At 44.8% G+C, this 21,713-nt stretch overlaps 1 protein-coding gene across 1 annotated transcript in view; it reads left to right on the top strand.

Moving 5' to 3' along the window:
• LOC139757312 (uncharacterized) overlaps window positions 1-21,421 on the top strand; it is a 212,174-nt gene extending 190,753 nt beyond the window's left edge. The window contains exons 7-13 of the mRNA XM_071677711.1: window positions 5,507-5,585; window positions 8,098-8,331; window positions 10,151-10,302; window positions 11,127-11,326; window positions 14,511-14,830; window positions 18,768-18,986; window positions 19,296-21,421. Of these exons, the coding sequence (XP_071533812.1) occupies window positions 8,253-8,331; window positions 10,151-10,302; window positions 11,127-11,326; window positions 14,511-14,830; window positions 18,768-18,986; window positions 19,296-19,435 (1,110 nt within the window). The 5' untranslated portion in view covers window positions 5,507-5,585; window positions 8,098-8,252 and the 3' untranslated portion in view covers window positions 19,436-21,421. The remainder of the gene's footprint in view (window positions 1-5,506; window positions 5,586-8,097; window positions 8,332-10,150; window positions 10,303-11,126; window positions 11,327-14,510; window positions 14,831-18,767; window positions 18,987-19,295) is intronic.
• Window positions 21,422-21,713: the final 292 nt, after the last annotated feature.

Genomic DNA, 21,713 nt, shown 5'->3' with positions numbered 1-21,713 from the left:
ATATATATATATATATATATATATATATATATTTTTTTTTTTTTTTTTATACTTTGTCGCTGTCTCCCGCGTTTGCGAGGTAGCGCAAGGAAACAGACGAAAGAAATGGCCCCCCCCCCATACACATGTACATACACACGTCCACACACGCAAATATACATACCTACATAGCTTTCCATGGTTTACCCCAGACGCTTCACATGCCTTGATTCAAATCCACTGACAGCACGTCAACCCCTGTATACCACATCGCTCCAATTCACTCTATTCCTTGCCCTCCTTTCACCTTCCTGCATGTTCAGGCCCCGATCACACAAAATCTTTTTCACTCCATCTTTCCACCTCCAATTTAGTCTCCCTCTTCTCCTCGTTCCCTCCACCTCCGACACATATATCCTCTTGGTCAATCTTTCCTCACTCATTCTCTCCATGTGCCCAAACCATTTCAAAACACCCTCTTCTGCTCTCTCAACCACGCTCTTTTTATTTCCACACATCTCTCTTACCCTTACGTTACTTACTCGATCAAACCACCTCACACCACACATTGTCCTCAAACATCTCATTTCCAGCACATCCATCCTCCTGCGCACAACTCTATCCATAGCCCACGCCTCGCAACCATACAACATTGTTGGAACCACTATTCCTTCAAACATACCCATTTTTGCTTTCCGAGATAATGTTCTCGACTTCCACACATTTTTCAAGGCTCCCAAAATTTTCGCCCCCTCCCCCACCCTATGATCCACTTCCGCTTCCATGGTTCCATCCGCTGACAGATCCACTCCCAGATATCTAAAACACTTCACTTCCTCCAGTTTTTCTCCATTCAAACTCACCTCCCAATTGACTTGACCCTCAACCCTACTGTACCTAATAACCTTGCTCTTATTCACATTTACTCTTAACTTTCTTCTTCCACACACTTTACCAAACTGAGTCACCAGCTTCTGCAGTTTCTCACATGAATCAGCCACCAGCGCTGTATCATCAGCGAACAACAACTGACTCACTTCCCAAGCTCTCTCATCCCCAACAGACTTCATACTTGCCCCTCTTTCCAGGACTCTTGCATTTACCTCCCTAACAACCCCATCCATAAACAAATATATATATATATATATATATATATATATATATATATATATATAAACGAATAAAGTGCATATGAACGCGCACCTTCATAGAACATACAAACCTCCAACAGGCAGGATCGAACCCGGGACCCCTGTGCAAGAGGCAGGCATGCTAACCGCTAGGCTATGGGACTCATAGCCTAGCGGCTAGCATGCCTGCCTCTTGCACAGGGGTCCCGGGTTCGATCCTGGCTGTTGGAGGTTTGTATGTTCTATGATATATATATATATATATATATATATATATATATATATATATATATATATATCCCTGGGGATAGGGGAGAAAGAATACTTCCCACGTATTCCCTGCGTGTCGTAGAAGGCGACTAAAAGGGAAGGGAGCGGGAGGCTGGAAATCCTCCCCTCATTTTTTTTTTTTTCCAAAAGAAGAAACAGAGAAAGGGGCCAGGTGAGGATATTCCCTCAAAGGCCCAGTCCTCATCCTCTATTCTTAACGCTACCTCGCTAATGCGGGAAATGGCGATTAGTATAAAAAGAAAAAAAAAAAAAATATATATATATATATATATATATATATATATATATATATATATATATATATATATATATATATATATATATATATATATATATATGCTGAAGCCAGGTGCCCATTCTATGAAGAGCTGGGTTGACTTGTGGACCGACTGCTGCAACCAGGATTCGAACCTAGGTGCTTGACCCCGGGCAACCCATGTATGTGTCACGGTCATCCACGCTGACAGCTACACCATAGGTCTATAAGGGACACATAGTTATAGGACATATAAATATATCATCACTACACTATGAACGCATCAACACCACAACCCCGACATCACTGACCTTTGACCTGACCATTATAGGTGAGGTGAGACGCATCTTGCATATGCTCTTGATTCTGCAACACACTAACCTTTGACCTTTCATTCAGGTCAAACGGCACTACACTAAATCCTAGATACCACAAGTATTTATGTGAGTCAGGTCATTTCTATGTTAACTATACTGACAACAAGCCCTTGGGGTTAGGGTGCTGAATGTTGGAATAGAAAATATAGAAAAATGGAAAGAAACTGGAGGAGGAAAACAACATGTTTCCCTTTAATGGAACGAGTCAAACAAAATGTCACTTTCTTAAGCTGATGAGATTGTCACCTTGGGGAAGAGGTGTCCACACACTGAGTTGTGAAACACACTGACACAACAGATGTGGGACAGGAGGAAGGAAAGGTATCTAAGAAGATGTATCCTGCAGGAGAGAAAATATGCATACCCACGAGTATCTATTGCAAGATTTTGCCACTTAGGAGGGCTAGCGCGTAGAACTCACAGCAGGGAAATTTATAGTTATGAATAACGAGTGCGAGATACATGTTGTCGAGTGCATGACGGAGCGGAGTGGGTGTTTGTGGCTTGAGTAAATGCAAACAGGAGGAACAGACACTGATCTGGGATGGGAACTTGACAGCCACAGTACTGGCTCTCAGAGCCGCCGCTACGTACACCTCCCGATACCTAGGCGGGTAGTACCTCACGGGTCAGTAGTTGCCTGCCACTTACTGCCTTCAGGAGTACTTACGGCGAGAGAGAGAGAGAGAGAGAGAGAGAGAGAGAGAGAGAGAGAGAGAGAGAGAGAGAGAGAGAGGAACATTGTTCTTGCTCTTTCGTGATTGATCGGGTCGGTAGGGTTAGAGAGTATACACACGTGATGGGAAGTATGCCTTAGGTGAAAAGTGTACTTACAGTGCCATGGGCTATCCGTAATATTGAGGGGGACACTGACCTACTGCACAGAAAATGGAAGGAAAGAGAATTCTTTTGATTGGAATCAAGTAGCAGCAGAAAACTTGTAAGGTCTACAGAATCAAAAGGGCGCCACATGCAGGAGTGTATGTAAGTGGAAGGGAGTCGAAAGCGGGGTTGTTGGTGAGGTGAAAGCAGAGTCTTTAGGGGCGAGAACAGTGTTGTTAGGTTGAGAGCAGGGTCGGAAGCAGGGTTATAAGGCGAGAACAAGGTTGTTTGAGCTAGTGCAGGGTTGTTGGGTCGAGAGTTGGGTTGTCGGGGAAGAGCAGGAGTGTTGAACGAGAGTTAGGATGTTAGGACGAGAGCTAGGTTGTTGGGACGAGAGCTAGGTTAGGACGAGAGCTAAGTTGTTAGGACGATAGCTAGGTTGTTAGGACGAGAGCTAGGATTTTAGAACGAGAGCTAGGTTGTTGGGAAGAGAGCTAGGTTGTTAGGATGAGAGGTAGGTTGTTGGAACGAGAGCTAGGTTGTTAGGACGGGAGCTAGGTTGTTAGGACGGGAGCTAGGTTGTTAGGACGGGAGCTAGGTTGTTAGGACGAGAGCTAGGTTAGTAGGGCGAGAGCTAGGTTATTAGACGAGAGCTAGGTTGTTGGAACGAGAGCTAGGTTGTTAGGACGAGAGCTATGATGTTAGAACGAGAACTAGGTTGTTGGGACGAGAGCTAGCTTGTTAGGACGAGAGCTAAGATGTTAGGACGAGAGCTAGGTTGTTAGGATGAGAGCTACGTTGTTAGGATGAGAGCTAGGTTATTAAGATGAGAGCTAGGTTGTTGGGACGAGAGCTAGGTTGTTAGGATGAGAGCTAAGTTGTTAGGACGATAGCTAGGTAGTTGGGACGAGAGTTAGGTTGTTAGAACGGGAGCTAGGTTGTTAGGACGAGAGCTAGGTTAGTAGGACGAGAGCTAGGTTGATAGGACGAGAGCTAGGTTGTTGGGATGAGAGCTAGGTTGTTAGGACGAGAGCTAGGTTGTTAGGACGAGAACTAGGTTGTTGGGACGAGAGTTAGGTTGTTAGGACGAGAGTTAGGTTGTTAGGACGAGAACTAGGTTGTTGGGACGAGAGTTAGGTTGTTGGGACGAGAGTTAGGCTGTTAGGATGAGAGGTAGGCTGTTAGGATGAGAGGTAGGTTGTTAGGGCGAGAGCTAGGTTGTTGGGACGAGAGTTAGGTTGTTAGGACGAGAGTTAGGTTGTTAGGACGAGAGCTAGGCTGTTAGGATGAGAGGTAGGTTGTTAGGACGAGAGCTAGGTTGTTAGACGAGAGCTAGGTTGTTGGAACGAGAGCTAGGTTGTTAGGACGAGAGCCAAGTTGTTAGGACGAGAGCTAGGTTGTTAGGATGAGAGCTACGTTGTTAGGATGAGAGCTAGGTTATTAAGATGAGAGCTAGGTTGTTGGGACGAGAGTTAGGTTGTTAGGACGAGAGGTAGGTTGTTAGGACGAGAGCTAGGTTGTTATATAAGATTTAACACAGTACTCGTATGTCATAAAGCGTAAGGTGGCCAAGCTGCTCCACGTCATTCTTAGATCTTCCAGCCACTAATGAAGTGAGGAGGTTGTCGACAGATGACTCCATCGGTGACCTGGAACTCCCGTGGTACCGGCAGCCGTCCAGGAACTCGGCTGGACGTCGGGCCTGGAATACGAGAGCTGATGGTGTTCGCTTCCAGAAACCTGTTGCGTCTCCGGGCTGGAGTAGTTTAAGCTTCTCGTCGTCAGGGAAGGGCGAGAGCAGGATGTGCTTAGGGATGTGTCCCCAGCTGGGCGACTCCCGACGTACACAGGAACCCACACAGGTCCCAACTGAAATTGGGGGACTTTTCACGTCAGTAGCCCCCTCCAGGTCAAGCCAGGGGCATGGGTGAGGTTGGGGAGATCGTAAGAATCCCCACCGGAGAGGTCACATTTCACGTCTGTGTGTTCGTCACTCACGTGGCACGTTGACCATAGTTTGTACTTGTACTGTGAAGGCATCATGACGGTATGAGGGAGAGGGGATGGAAGCCCCGACGTGGTGGAGAGTATAGTGGCTCGGCCATGACGGATGGGTGGAATAGTACGTGTTGGATGTGATGGGTGGAGGGTGGAGGTAGATGTGTTGTGTGGGGATATGCTCGTGTCTGATGGAGATTATACTAACTCTTGCTAGAACAGTATTTACTCTTCATAATAGAAGGGTACACTCGTAGCGTCAGCTTAATAGTAGGATATACCTGGCTAGTGTGATGTACTTGTTGTATGGGATGGCTAGTATGCTGGTGATGTGGAGTGTGGTGAGTAACACCAGGTTATGATCCACCAGGTGGACAGTATTGATCATGTGGAGTGTGGTGAGTAACACCAGATTATGATCCACCAGGTGAACAGTACTGGTCATGTGGAGTGTGGTGAGTAACACCAGGTTATGATCCACCAGGTGGACAGTACTGGTCATGTGGAATGTGGTGAGTAACACCAGGTTATGATCCACCAGGTGAACAGTGCTGGTCATGTGGAGTGTGGTGAGTAACACCAGGTTATGTTCCTTAGGTGAACAGTACTGATCATGTGGAGTGTGGTGAGTAACACCAGGTTATGTTCCTCAGGTGGACTCGTGTGTGGAGGACTGGCGGCTGCTGTTCCGTCATCAGGCCTGCGCGGACGTTCCTGGCTCCGAGAGCTTCGGTAAGCAGCCCACAACCTCCACCCACAACCTCACCTACCTCACTGCCTCCTAAGTGCCCATCACCTTCGCCTGACAGCCATACCTACCTCACTGCCTCTTCAGTACTCCTCGCCCTCTCCATCCGTCTACCTAATTACCTCCTCATTGCCCCTCACCCACTCCACCCACAGCCCAATGTACCTACCTCCTCAGTATTCCTCACCCTTCCATCCGTTTTGCTCACTACCTCCTCGGTATCCATCACTCTTTCCTCAAGCCTCACTTCTCCCTCAGTGTCCCTCGCCCACTCCACTCACATATCCAGTCTACCTCACTTCCTCCTCATACTTAACACTGCCTGGGAATAATAGTTATCTAACTCAACTGTTCTCCTTACATCCACTTCAGTCATAAGCTTAAGCTACTAATAGGATCATGTTGATCTTAGCAGAACTCAAAATGTCATGTGCACTGGAGGTGTGCATAGGACGACTTTATCCAGAATTGTTAGTGATGGGCTGGAACTAAGCCAAATATATATATATATATATATATATATATATATATATATATATATATATATATATATATATATATATATATATATATATATATATATATATATATATATATATATATATCCTTGCATAGTGCCATTGTACAAAGGCAAAGGGGATAAGAGTGAGTGCTCAAATTACAGAGGTATACGTTTGTTGAGTACTCCTGGTAAATTATACGGGAGGGTATTGATTGAGAGGGTGAAGGCATGTATAGAGCATCAAATTGGGAAAGAGCAATGTGGTTTCAGAAGTGGAAGAGGATGTGTAAATCAGGTGTTTGCTTTGAAAATTGTATGTGAGAAATACTTAGAAAAGCAAATGGATCTGTATGTAGCATTTATGGATCTGGAGAAGGCATATGATAGAGTTGATAGACATGCTCTGTGGAAGGTATTAAGAATATATGGTGTGAGAGGTAAGTTGTTAGAAGCAGTGAAAAGTTTTTATCGAGGATGTAAGGCATGTGCACGTCTAGGAAGAGAGGAAAGTGACTGTGTCTCAGTGAATGTTGGTTTGCGGCAGGGGTGCGTGGTGTCTCCATGGTTGTTTAATTTGTTTATGGATGGGGTTGTTAGAGAGGTGAATGCAAGAGTTTTGGAAAGAGGGGCAAGTATGCAGTCTGTTGTGAATGAGAGAGCTTGGGAAGTGAGTCAGTTGTTGTTAGCTGATGATACAGCGCTGGTGGCTGATTCATGTGAGAAACTACAGAAGCTGGTGACAGTTTGGTAAAGTGTGTAAAGAAGAAAGCTGAGAGTGAATGTGAATAAGAGCAAGGTTATTAGGTACAGTAGGGTTCAGGGACAAGTTAATTGGGAGGTAAGTTTGAATGGAGAAAAACTGGAGGAAGTGAAGTGTTTTAGTTATCTGGGATTGGATTTGGCAGCTGATGGAACCATGGAAACATAAGTGAATCATAGGGTGGGGGAGGGGGCGAAAGTTCTGGGAGCGTTGAAAAATCTGTGGAAGTCGTGAACGTTATCTTGGAAAGCAAAAATGGGTATGTTTGAAGGAATAGTGGCTCCAACAGTGTTATATGGTTGCGAGGTGTGGGCTATAGAGTTGTGCGGAGGAGGGTGGATGTGCTGGAAATGGAAAAGGACAATATGTGATTTGAGGTGGTTTGATCGATTAAGTAATGAAAGGGTAAGAGAGATGTGTGGTGGTAAAAAGAGTGTAGTTGAGAGAGCAGAAGAGGGTGTATTGAAATGGTTTGGTCACATGGAGAGAATGATTGAGGAAAGATTGACCAAGAGGATATATGTGTCAGAGGTGGAGGGAACGAGGAGAAGTGGGAGACCAAATTGGAGGTGGGAAGATGGAGTGAAAAAGATTTTGAGTGATCATTGATATGCATGTACAACATAGCAGCTGGTGTGCCTAAGCCGGAGACTGAGAGTTCTGATGAAGCTGAACCTGAACTGGGTACACTTTGTGGTACGGTGAAGCTGGTGTGTTGAGGGCTATGTTAGTGGTGGTCTGTGAGAAAGTGTCTTTAGTCTGTGTATATATCAGAGGAGCTGTTATACCAGGGGTGGATTTAATGATGATCGTAACAGTTGTGACTTCTGGGGGACTGGAGTGTCTAGGGTCGTGCTAGTGATGTCGTAACACTTGGTCACTCTCTGTGTACAGTGGAGGAGTTGGTGTGTCTGGGGTCGTGACAGTGGTCGTGGTAACACTTGGTCACTTTCTGTGTATAGTGGAGGAGCTGGTGTGCCTGGGGTCGTGCCAGTGGTCGTGGTAACACTTGGTCACTCTCTGTTTACAGTGGAGGAGTTGGTGTGCCTGGGGTCGTGCCAGTGGTCGTGGTAATACTTGGTCACTCTCTGTGTACAGTGGAAGAGTTGGTGTGCCTGGGGTCGTGCCAGTGGTCGTGGTAACACTTTGTCACTTTCTGTGTACAGTGGAATAGTTGGTGTGCCTGGGGTCGTGCCAGTGGTCGTGGTAACACTTGGTCACTTTCTGTGTACAGTGGAAGAGTTGGTGTGCCTGGGGTCGTGGAAGGAGGGCTCCAACCACTACCTGGTGGGGAAGGTGAACCACATCCACACCAACAGTGACGAGGACAGGTACCGTTGCTTCATCTACGAGCACCCGCACCACCAGGGCAACACACAGACCTGGAAGATGGCCCAGTCCGTCGACGCCACCTGCCAGGGGCTCATCTCGGCTCACGAGGGCAGCAAGACCATGATGCTGACCAAAGGTATTACTCTCCCAGTACACATGTGTCCTCCATTATGATTGTACCAGTACACATGTGTCCTCCACCATGATTTTTTGTACCAGTACACATGTGTCCTCCAGCACGATTGTTTGTACCAGTACACATGTGTCCTCCAGCATGATTGTTTGTACCAGTACACATGTGTCCTCCAGCACGATTGTTTGTACCAGTACACAGGTATACTATACTCCAACACGATTGTTTGTACCAGTACACAAGGTATTACGTCTCTTACCAACGACATGTGTTGCTCCCAGTACACATGTATTCTCCAGTACGATTCTTTATCTCATTACACGAAGCACTACGTCCCATACCCACGACACATGTTTCTCCCAGCACACATGCATCCTCCAGGACGAGGCATTACGTCCTTACCCAGTACACATGTTGATCCCAGTACACGAGGCCCCACGTCCCATACCCACGACACATGTATCCTCCAGGACGAAGTATTACGTTCTTACCCACTACACATGTTGATCCTAATACATATACGTATATCCTCCAGCACGATGTTTTGTCCCAGTACACTAGGTACCACGTCCCTTACCCACCACACATGTTGATCCCAGTAAATATGAACGCACCAGCAAGATTGTTTGCCTCAGCAGGCTAATTTGACTCAGTAGATGTTCGTAGCCTGTACACAGGCGTACCACAAAAACACATGCATAAACCAGATCACATGCTCATCTAGAACAGATGTTTACCCTGTTAATTCTCATGCCAGAAGAAATGTCAAGACTATACCAACATCCCACTGTTTATGTGTAAACATTATCAACCATTAACTACGTTGTTACTTTATTATTCATGCCGTCCATTCCCTCATCATGTGTACATGTGATTATCCCAGTATTCATGTGTACGCAGGATCACCCTATTATACATATATCCAGTTATCATATCATTTCCAACATCCTCGAAATGTCCCACCCACCCATTTCATTTCAATCCTGCAGCCACACACAGGCTTGGCATAACGCACCTGTGCCACGGGACATCTGGTCTCGTCGAGCCTGAAGCCAGAGGACGCATTAATCCATCCTTGACTCCACCAACCTCCCAACACAGGGGAATAGGAGAGTGTGTTTATGACACCTTAAACTAAAAGTACTGAGGCTCTTGATCCCCAAGAGAGTAACTTTCTCAGCATTATGACGGTTCATCTCCATCCTGAGCGTCGTACACTAACCATCCTGAGATAGAATGTTCCGTGTGCCGAGAAATACGCATAAATCTTGTAGACTTGTCAGAATTCTTCTTACTAACTGTAATATGTAGAATATTTATGAAACTCACCTCCATGCGTTAAAGTTAAGGGCGTGTGGCGTAGTTCGTTGGCATGTGGAAGATTTCGTTGCCTTTCAACACTGATGTTAATTGTAAAGAAACTAATGCATCATGAACACAGTAAAGACCTCATGAAAGAGAATGAGAGAATAGTGACACTGACACTTCGTAAACACGGCGAAGATCTGAACAGGGAACAGGATCATATCTGGAAGACGTAGTGAATGGTCGCCTGGGCAGGTATTAAGAGCTAGTGATCTTCCCCACCAGTGACCCACAATCCAGGTCGCCTGGGCTGTTATTAACCACCCTGACCTTCCCCCACCAGTGACCCACAATCCAGGTCGCCTGGGCTGTTATTAACCACCTTGACCTTCCCCCACCAGTGACCCACAACCCGGGTCACCTGGCCTGGTATTAACCACCTTGACCTTCCCCCACCAGTGACCCACAACCCGGGTCACCTGGCCTGGTATTAACCACCTTGACCTTCCCCCACCAGTGACCCACAATGGACGGAAGTGCAAGTTTCCCTCATGGCTGACGGTGCACCGCCACTGGCACACCCTGGACAACAGCCAGAGCTACTTCGTCTACCACAAGAACACCTCCCTCAGGATCAGCAATGGCACTGCCGCCCCCCTGGACATAGAGGTCAGTACTAGAGCCACATCCTCACTTACCTCCTCACCCTCGTGTGAGATGCTACACAGACAGTGTCCCTCCGCTCTTGTGTCATAGGGTTGCAACTCAACAAAACCATTTAGTGTTGTGGTCAAATGACAACGAAACCTTCTTTGTATGACCACATAACAAGGTAGGTGCTGCAGTTTGGGAGTTTCAGTTTTGCTCTTTCTTATTCCCTGTCCGTAGCAAGGTTGTAGATATTGATCATATGGTGTTAAAGGAAGCTTTTCTGAAGGTGGCAAGATACTGTGTTTGCCATAAGGTGCTCATACCAAAGTGTTCTGAGTCAGTGGCATGTCCGCTTCAGTCACTTGGTCATGAACACTCATGGACTTGCATGTCTTTATATATTTTCTTTGAAATTTATAAATGGACATTAGATTAAGTTATATGTTAAGCCTATATTGAGGTACTATATTGAAAATACGCAACTACAAGGAGACATGATAACCCCAGACCTTACTAGTACCACATTTACTCGGTAATGAGGTGGCGAAATCAGTTGAACTTAGTGATATTTACATTTATTATCATTAACTTCAAATTTATGCAGCTGAATTATTTTTACTGACCAAAGATACGAATGATCATTAACTGTACTTAGTAAGTGTTGGTGGAACTGACTCAACTAAGTCCCATTCTCTGTCTAAGATGAAGACCCGTTTTCTGTCCTTGTTGACCAGGAGTTTGATTGATATAATCATGTTGATCGGTTTTAACATGGACCAACAGTAGTCAATATCTTGTCATTTCTCTTCACTACTGCGTCACGGGCTGCTGCTGGGGGACAGACTCGGGGACACACGGACCTACGACTGGTGTGTCACAAGTACGAGAGTCAGCGGGAGTCCCACGACCACGGACGTCCCCCTGGCGACCACTACCACCGCCGCCTCCCTCCCCACACCAGCGACGACCACCACGACGCCGCCGCCGCTGCCGACGACGAAGGCCACGCCACCACCCTCGTCGCACACGTCACCGTCGGATGGTAAGGAGGTTAAGGCAGCTGTTCCTCCCACAGGCACGTCCAGGCCTGAAGGAGTATTTTTGAGATGTCTTTCATGCTCACGTTATCAGAATGTTGGACACAATTTACTGGTTCAAAACTTGCCGCTGAAGTTCCTGGAAATCAACACATTAAACATTTTTGGAGTGAGTGTGGCGTGGAGGTGTGTGATATGGTCTTGAAATACACTACAGTTCAAAGTTTCTCCTGAAATATTATCCTGACGTGACTTTATGTCCCATATGAGCTTGTGAGGCACGAACCTCCAGTCCAAGTTCCTCATAACACAACTATTCCTATTGTGTGCAGACAAACTATTGTGTTTCCCGTGTACTGGTGTTTACCCAGTACCGGTATTTGTGTTTCCTGTGTACTGGTATTTACCCAGTACCGGTACTTGTGTTTCCCGTGTACTGGTGTTTACCCGCTACCGGTATTTGTGTTTCCCGTGTACTGGTGTTTACCCAGTACCAGTACTTGTTTCCCGTGTACTGGTGTTTACCCGCTACCGGTATTTGTGTTTCCCGTGTACTGGTGTTTACCCGCTACCGGTATTTGTGTTTCCCGTGTACTGGTATTTACCCAGTACCGGTACTTGTGTTTCCCTTGTACTGGTATTTACCCAGTACCGGTACTTGTGTTTCCCGTGTACTGGCATTTACCTAGTATCCGTACTTACACTAATAACATTCCAATCAATGTAATGCTTCACTCTTGACTCCAATTAATTTCTTTCGTTCATGTTTATATCTATAATTCCTTTTTTTGAGTTAGCGTTGATATATAAGATCACACTGTATCTATAAACCTCTTTTTCAATATCGTTTCTCCCATGCGCGTATCAAACAGGTGGATAACTCAAGTAATGATAAATGATGAAGAAATGATCAGTTATCTCGTAAGTTTATTGTCGTAATATTTGCTCGTTGTAAACATTGAGAATATATGATCGTGTGGAGTGACCGAGGTATAATTGTGATGGTGCGTGTGTGTGACAACATTAATGACTCGTATGTTAATTACATCATCGGTAGATAGATAGTTGATTAGCTCTTGGGTAGGATATCTTTATGTCATCATCAGTAGATAGATAGATAATTAGCTCCTGGCTAGGATATCTTTATGTCATCATCGGTAGATAGATAGATAGATAATTAGCTCCTGGGTAGGATATCTTTATGTCATCATGGGTAGATAGATAGATAGATGATTAGCTCCTGGGTAGGATATCTTTATGTCATCATCGGTAGATAGATAGATAGATAACTAGCTCCTGGGTAGGATATCTTTAAGTCATTCTGTGAATCCTTTCATTAAAATATTGGTCCATCATAATAACACTGTTGTCATTTGTCCAATTCTCAGTTTCTTGATTTTAATGATAGTGTGATAATTAGAGTATTAGTATGGTAATTATCTTGCTAATGACAGGCTTCACTAATATATTATTTAGAATATCATTGTATGAATGAATATTGCAATTATTCATTGTTCATCGTGACGAGATATGAATCATTATGAGGAGCTGTTAATATAGTCATTATGAGGAGCTGTTGATATAGTCATTATGAGAAGGTGATAATATAGTCATTATGATCAGCTGATAATATAGTCATTATGAGGAGGTGTTAATATAGTCATTATGAGGAGGTGTTAATATAGTCATTATGATCAGCTGATAATATAGTCATTATGAGGAGGTGTTAATATAGTCATTATGATCAGCTGATAATATAGTCATTATGAGGAGGTGTTAATATAGTCATTATGAGGAGGTGTTAATATAGTCATTATGAGTAGGTGTTAATATAGTCATTATGAGGAGGTGTTAATATAGTCATTATGAGGAGGTGTTAATATAGTCATTATGAGTAGGTGTTAATATAGTCATTATGAGGAGGTGTTAATATAGTCATTATGAGTAGGTGTTAATATAGTCATTATGAGTAGGTGTTAATATAGTCATTATGAGGAGGTGTTAATATAGTCATTATGAGGAGGTGTTAATATAGTCATTATGAGGAGGTGTTAATATAGTCATTATGAGTAGGTGTTAATATAGTCATTATGAGGAGGTGTTAATATAGTCATTATGAGGAGGTGTTAATATAGTCATTATGAGTAGGTGTTAATATAGTCATTATGAGGAGGTGTTAATATAGTCATTATGAGGAGATGTTAATATAGTCATTATGAGGAGGTGTTAATATAGTCATTATGAGGAGGTGTTAATGTAATTATGAGGAGGTGTTAATATAGTCATTATGAGGAGGTGTTAATATAGTCATTATGAGGTGTTAATATAGTCATTATGAGGAGGTGTTAATATAGTCATTATGAGGTGTTAATATAGTCATTATGAGGTGTTAATAGAGTCATTATGAGGAGGTGTTAATATAGTCATTATGAGGAGGTGTTAATATAGTCATTATGAGGTGTTAATATAGTCATTATGAGGAGGTGTTAATATAGTCATTATGAGGAGGTGTTAATATAGTCATTATGAGTAGGTGTTAATATAGTCATTATGAGGAGGTGTTAATATAGTCATTATGAGGTGTTAATATAGTCATTATGAGTAGGTGTTAATATAGTCATTATGAGGAGGTGTTAATATAGTCATTATGAGGAGGTGTTAATATAGTCATTATGAGTAGGTGTTAATATAGTCATTATGAGGAGGTGTTAATATAGTCATTATGAGTAGGTGTTAATATAGTCATTATGAGGAGGTGTTAATATAGTCATTATGAGGAGGTGTTAATATAGTCATTATGAGGAGGTGTTAATATAGTCATTATGAGGAGGTGTTAATATAGTCATTATGAGGAGGTGTTAATATAGTCATTATGAGGAGGTGTTAATATAGTCATTATGAGTAGGTGTTAATATAGTCATTATGAGGAGGTGTTAATATAGTCATTATGAGGAGGTGTTAATATAGTCATTATGAGGAGCTGTTAATATAGTCATCATGAGGAGCTGTTGATATAGTCATTATGAGTAGGTGTTAATATAGTCATTATGAGGATGTGTTAATATAGTCATTATGAGGATGTGTTAATATAGTCATTATGAGGAGGTGTTAATATAGTCATCATGATATATAAGTGTAGCAGTTGGCAGTAGCAACCTGAGAGCTCAAGTGTCCACGTTGTTGCCTCAGTAAGAGCGGGTACCAGTGTGTTCGGCTGTACCGTCGGGACGAACATGTGGTGCAGGTGAGGTCTGGCGAGCTGGCCTTCACAGCTGAGGAGGCTTGTTCTGCCCACTACTGGTCCCCAACCTCGGCCAACCTCACTACCTTGGTGGCTGCCGGCGGTCCCCCTGGCCCTTGTGGACCCTTCGGCAGGTACCACGTGCCCGACGCCCTGGTGCCCTGTGCTGGGGACGTCCCCACCTTCACCCACGTCACCGTAGGTTGTAACTCCGACTCTGGCAACACACTGCAGCTCAACGCCCGATGTCCAGAGGAGTCTGTCTTGGGTAAGTTGAAGCGTGAGGTACTACACAGTGGAGTCCGTCTTGGGTAAGTTGAAGCTTGAGGTACTACACAGTGGAGTCCGTCTTGGGTAAGTTGAAGCTTGAGGTACTACACAGTGGAGTCTGTCTTGGGTAAGTTGAAGCTTGAGGTACTACACAGTGGAGTCTGTCTTGGGTAAGTTGAAGCTTGAGGTACTACACAGTGGAGTCCGTCTTGGGTAAGTTGAAGCTTGAGGTACTACACAGTGGAGTCCGTCTTGGGTAAGTTGAAGCTTGAGGTACTACTTACTGGAGTCCGTCTTGGGTAAGTTGAAGCTTGAGGTACTACACAGTGGAGTCTGTCTTGGGTAAGTTGAAGCTTGAGGTACTACACAGTGGAGTCCGTCTTGGGTAAGTTGAAGCTTGAGGTACTACATAGTGGAGTCCGTCTTGGGTAAGTTGAAGCTTGAGGTCCTACACAGTGGAGTCCGTCTTGGGTAAGTTGAAGCTTGAGGTACTACACAGTGGAGTCCGTCTTGGGTAAGTTGAAGCTTGAGGTACTACATAGTGGAGTCCGTCTTGGGTAAGTTGAAGCTTGAGGTACTACACAGTGGAGTCCGTCTTGGGTAAGTTGAAGCTTGAGGTACTACACAGTGGAGTCCGTCTTGGGTAAGTTGAAGCTTGAGGTACTACTTACTGGAGTCCGTCTTGGGTAAGTTGAAGCTTGAGGTACTACACAGTGGAGTCTGTCTTGGGTAAGTTGAAGCTTGAGGTACTACACAGTGGAGTCCGTCTTGGGTAAGTTGAAGCTTGAGGTACTACATAGTGGAGTCCGTCTTGGGTAAGTTGAAGCTTGAGGTCCTACACAGTGGAGTCCGTCTTGGGTAAGTTGAAGCTTGAGGTACTACACAGTGGAGTCCGTCTTGGGTAAGTTGAAGCTTGAGGTACTACTTACTGGAGTCCGTCTTGGATAAGTTGAAGCTTGGGGTACTACACAGTGGAGTCCGTTTTGAGTAAGTTGAAGCTTGAGGTACTACACAGTGGAGTCCGTCTTGGGTAAGTTGAAGCTTGAGGTACGACAAGGTGGAGTCCGTCTTGGGTAAGCTGAAACTTAAGGTACTACACAGTGGAGTCCGTCTTGGGTAAGTTGAAGCTTCATTGGTACTGTCAAGGAATTTCCCCTTAGATGAACCTTAGATTTTTCATATTCATTTATCGTAATGGTTTAATGTGGTGTCTGTTATACAGTAAATGATTTTTTGAAGCCTTTTGAATTATATTGTTTACATAGAATGGAAAAAGATTAAGGATAAGTGAAGATGTAATTACTTGCAGGATGTTTATCATCCCAGTTTTTTATGTACTTTCGACAATTCTCTACACCCTCAAAGTAACACAAACACGACACCAGTAACTATACCCCTCTCCCCCCCTGGGTTAGGAAATAAAAATGGAGCTTGGCAGTCAAGCCCCACGGACTATTCCATGGTCTTCCCAGACCGCTTCACATGACCGTTTCACCCCATTGACAACAAATCAACCCATGTATAACATAGCGCTCCAGTTAGTTTCATCCCGTACACGCCCCTCATCCTCTTGAATGTTTAGGCCCCGATACTTAAATCCTCTTTCACTTCATCCTTCCAACTCCTACTATGTTTCCCCTTCCCCCTTCATCCCTCCACGTCCGACACTTACAGTATATCCTCTTAGCCAGTCTCTCTTTTCACTAATCATCTCCATATGTCCAACCCATTTCAGCACACGCTGGTCAGCTCTTTGTCATACTCCACCTACCACCACACCTTTCTCTCACACTGTCATATCTTATGCGCTCGACCAAACGTACACCACATATTGTTGTCAAGCAATTTATTTCCAACACGTCTTCCCTCATCTGCTCTCATGCGTCTATGACCTAAGCTTCACTACACCCATAGTGCACTGTTGGCACTACTATACCTTCAAACATATCCATCTTTGCCCTAACATATACTGTCCTCCCCTCCCACACATTCACTTCAGCTTCCGAAGTTCCATCCGTTCCCAATTCCATTTTCAGATATGTAAAGCACTCCACTACCCCTCCCCTCCCAGGTCTTTCCCTTTTAGATTTACTCTAAAGTCATATCGTGTCTCATCTCTGTGCTGTATCTCATTACTTTACTTCCCTTCACTTTCTACCATTACAAGCTCTCGTGGACTCCATCACTGGCTTCTGAAATTTCTCATGAGTCGACCACCAGAGCCGTGTCATCTGCTAAAACCAACTGATCAATCTCGCGAGCTGCCTGCATTCTGTATACCTCCCCTTCGTCCAAGACCTTCTTATTTACCTCCCTTACTACCCCATCCATAAACAGATTCAGTATCGTTGATGATAATACACAACCATGACACAGAATCACCTTCACCTTTACCTTCAATGGGAACTTTCGTCCTCGCACACATTCCTTACTCTCACTTAAAACCTCTTACTGCATTTGATATATATATATATATATATATATATATATATATATATATATATATATATATATATATATATATCATACAAACCTCCAACAGCCAGGATAGAACCCGGGACTCCTGTGCCACAGGCGGGAATGCTACCGCTAGGCTATGGGCCGATAGCCTAGCGGTAGCATTCCCGCCTGTGGTACAGGGGTCCCGGGTTCTATCCTGGCTGTTGGAGGTTTGTATGTTCTATGAAGGTGCGCGTTCATATGCACTTTATTCGTATATATATATATATATATATACTTTTTCATAGTCGCCGTGTCCCGCGTTAACGCTAGAAACAGGCGAAGAAAGGACGCACCCTCACATTTACTCTGTTGTGTGTAACGCGCCGAAACCACAATCCCCTTTCCTCCACGACCAGGTCTCACAACCTTTCCATGGTTTCCCCCGGCCGCTCCACATGCTCTGGATCAGCCCCTTGGTAGCACGTCGACCCCTGCATACCACATCGTTCCAATTAACTCTATTCTGTGGATGCCTTTCATTCTGCTGTTTGTTCAGGGCCCGATCACTCAAAATCTTTTTCAATCCATCCTTCCATTTCCAATTGGATGTCCCGCTTCTTGTTCCTACCACCTTTTATACATTTATCCTCTCTACCAACATCTCTTCACTCATTCTCTCCATCTACCGAAACCATTTCAGCACACACTCTTCAGCTTTCTCAGCCAGACTCTTCTCATCACCAAACCTCCCACTTACACTCTTATTACTTACTCGATCAAACCACCTCACAACATATGTTGTCCTTATACATTTCGTTTCCAACACATCCGCTCACCTTCTCACGTTGATATCTATAGCCCATGCCTCGCATGCATAAATCTTAGTTAGGACTACCATGCCATCAAACATACCCATTTTTACCCTTCTAGATACAACTTCTCTTTCCACACATTGGTCAGAGCTCCCAGAACATTCGCGCCCTCACCCACCCTATGACTCATGCTTCAACGGTTCCACTTAACGTAATTTCTACTCCCAGTCATCTGAAACACTTTGCTTTCTCTAGATTTTCTCCATTCAGACTCACACTCCAACGAACCTGTCATTCTCACCCTACTAAACCTAAAAGCCTTGCTTCCAATCAGATCTACGCTTAATATCCTCCTTTCTCACAGTCATTCATACTCAGTCATCAACTTCTGCAGTCGCTCACTCAAATCTACCCCCAGTATTGTGTCATCAGCAAACAACAACCGACTCACTTCCCAGACCCCCCTCATCCCCTCCAGATATTGGCCCCTCTCTCCAAGACCCTTGCATTTACTTCCCTCACCACCTCATCCTTAAACAAACTAAACAGCCATGATGTGCCACACCCCTGCTGCAGACCTTCATTTGGTACCCAAGGTGTCATGGAGGCTCATATCTGTATGTGTGCGTGTATGTGTGTGCGTGCAGTAAACAGTCCTTACAGGTGGTCGTCTCCTCACAGTATTCCACTGTCACGGGCAGTGGGAGTCGGAGGGCGTCACGTACGTGGTGGCGTCTCCCATGTCACGGGCCTCAGGGGCTCCGCGCCGTGTCTGCTTCACTTACAGCCTGGCCTCCTCCCCCAGCAGTGCCACCCACACTCTCACGCTCACTGCTCGCCACGACACCTGTATCCAGCGACAACACGACGCCCACATCGCCGTCAACGCCACGCTGGCTGGTACGTCGCGTCACAGGAACCTTTAGCCCCCAGTTCTTAAAGAATCACACTCATGTTGTCGCTCCGAAATTAGACATAGGGGAGAGGAAATATAGCCAGAAACAGGGAAGGCATCACTTTACGTCCATTTGATTCAACCATCTCCTGGCTTACTACAAGATATTTGTGTCCCATAAATGATCATACTTATTTTGGCACAGAAGTAGACTCTAAGACAATGCGACTATAAACATATGAGAGGAGGAAGTGAGGGATGCAGGTGGTGTATGATGAAGGTTGTAGTGACTGTGTCTCTCTCTCCCGCCACAGGAAAGTGCCTGGAGGTGGCCAGCAGCATCAGCTCCGGCAGCAGCAGCAGCAGGGAGAGGCTTGCCGCCCGTGTAGTGCTTCATCTTACACTCCTCCTCCTCCTCCTCCTCTCCGTGCCGGCCACAGTAGCAGCATTGTAGTTTTGGGTGAATGGAACTCATGTGCTGAGTCGTGTGGTTGGTATGAGTGTGTATTGGTGTGATGCATATGGTGGCTGTATGAATTATGTGATGTCTGTGTGTGAGAGTTTCTGGAGAATCTTAGCACCCGTGTCAAGGTCCATCAGCCACTCACTGAGGCAGTAGATCGAGTGACTCAGTCTGAGCTGCTGACAGGCTCGGTGTCCGCCGTTCTTGGGACCTGATAAAACATCTATTATCTAAGAATATTTAGTTTCCTACTCCTGGTATAAAAGACAGGCACCAGCCATCCCCTAGCACTCCAGAGGGTTATCTCTTGTACCGTAGTTTAATGAGCACTCATAAATGTTGTCTAAGGTTCTGCTCAAAGTCAGGTAATATGGGATTAAACATACTCTGTCATAATATGATCCATTATATCGCGAACACATTGATGATTTCTATATGTATATTTCCCCATCGAAAGTAGATGCATACGAACGATGGCACCTGTGGGGATAGGTGTGAGTTCTCAGTGTGTAGTCCAGCCAATCTGTAGGGTCTGTGGCATGCCAGTGGCCCCTGAGAAACCTTGGGTGCATTTATGGGACAGGTCACTGCCAGCACAGACTCCCATCCTCCTACAGGTACTGCTAATATTTTGTTTTGTTTAGCTTCTTCTCTGTGTCTTTATCGGATTTTCTTTTTCTCCCGCACATACAGAGTATGACAAAAAAAAAAGAAGTATGGTTCTGTCCTCACTCGTCCTTATGTATAGGATTTACTTCACACGTTTCACTTTGACGCAAAATGCTTCTTCCTCTGCCCATCTGTACTTGTCTTATAGCCTCAAACAGATCCGTTAGTTCCTTTCTACTCACAGTTTGAGGCTCTCTTGAATATTGATCACTACTGCCTGGCCTTCTTGGATTGATTCACATCTCTGTAAGGTGGTTGTGTTTAGCCTATGATGACTGGAGAATGGATGCACTGTATTTCTTTAATGTTTTAGCTCTATAGATACACATACATTTATAAATATTTATACTTTGATAATGAAGATTCAGTCTTTGTGTGTGTGTGGGAAATGTGTTGTGATATGTATATGATATGCTGACACAAGGAGAGTAGAGCTATTTTGCCTCAGTACACAATATCATTTGTGTGTGTGTGGCAGAGACTTTGCTACCAAGTGAGTGTATCAAGACTTCATTGTGATGAGTGGCGACAGACGGGCCTGAGGCGGTGGGCGGGGATGCCACGGACACGTACCCGAGGAGTTCACACCTGGAAACCCACATGGGAGAAGGATATGATGACAGTGGGTCCCGATGACTCCACAACCCACGTAAGATTTATGAGGAGACTCGGGTCCAAAGGTGACACCAAGTGATGCGCTTCCCAGGTTGCCAATCCTCAAACTTCTTCAAGTGGTGATCCAGAACGGGACCGTGATGGTGTACCAAACGCTGCGGCATCTCCCGACTTGTGAATGTCCTCAGAGTGGTTCAGGTGGTGATCAGGATAGAACTCAGCATTCCAACTTCTACAACAGCGCCCTGTTGGTAGAACGTCCTCAGAATGGCTCAAGTGTGTCAGGCCAGGGCGATGGTAATGTAGTGGCCTACAGTGTGACCCCCGTCCTCCGCTGTCTGCCGAACTCTCCTGTTGTCCACCTTTATGTTTTTGGTCCATCACTGAGGCGCCTTCCTCGTGCACGGAGCTCTCGTGTGTCACATGATTGCCAGAGCGAGATCTAACAGAGACATGTGATGAGGAATTACTCTGGTGGACATTGATTTCCGAGGTCAGCAGCCGTCGCCCTGTTCCGCAAAGGCGATGATGGATGCTATTCGAGTAGTTTTGCACCGTAACTTAACCGTTGTGATATTCAGTGCCAGTGGCATATTAGTCAGTCTTTTTAATATCTCCCATACACGTCTGATGACATGGAACCTGGTTTTTCAAAAGGAAGTGGAAATTGCATTATTGGTACGATAACAAGTGTAACTACAAGGCAAACCTGCATGTTTACGTAAATGGCCTACTTCACCCATCCACGAGCAGCTAATGTAACAACGAGGGTAACCCGTATGTTCGTGTAGCTGACCTGCATCACCCAGCCACTCACCCACCCACACATCCACAACCTTATGTTAACCAAGAGCAAATAGTTGGTTCCCACATGTTTTATTCTTTAAGGAAATGACTCTAACAGTTTGCGAGTGAGGTGCTGGTTGGATATGGGTGCGAACATGGCTTCATCGCACATAATGTTGCTCAGGGTGCCTTATACTTG

This window comes from Panulirus ornatus, chromosome 25 (assembly GCF_036320965.1).
Source record: "Panulirus ornatus isolate Po-2019 chromosome 25, ASM3632096v1, whole genome shotgun sequence".
Taxonomy (NCBI): Eukaryota; Metazoa; Arthropoda; class Malacostraca; order Decapoda; family Palinuridae; genus Panulirus; species Panulirus ornatus.
This window is presented reverse-complemented; position numbering and strand designations above follow the sequence as displayed.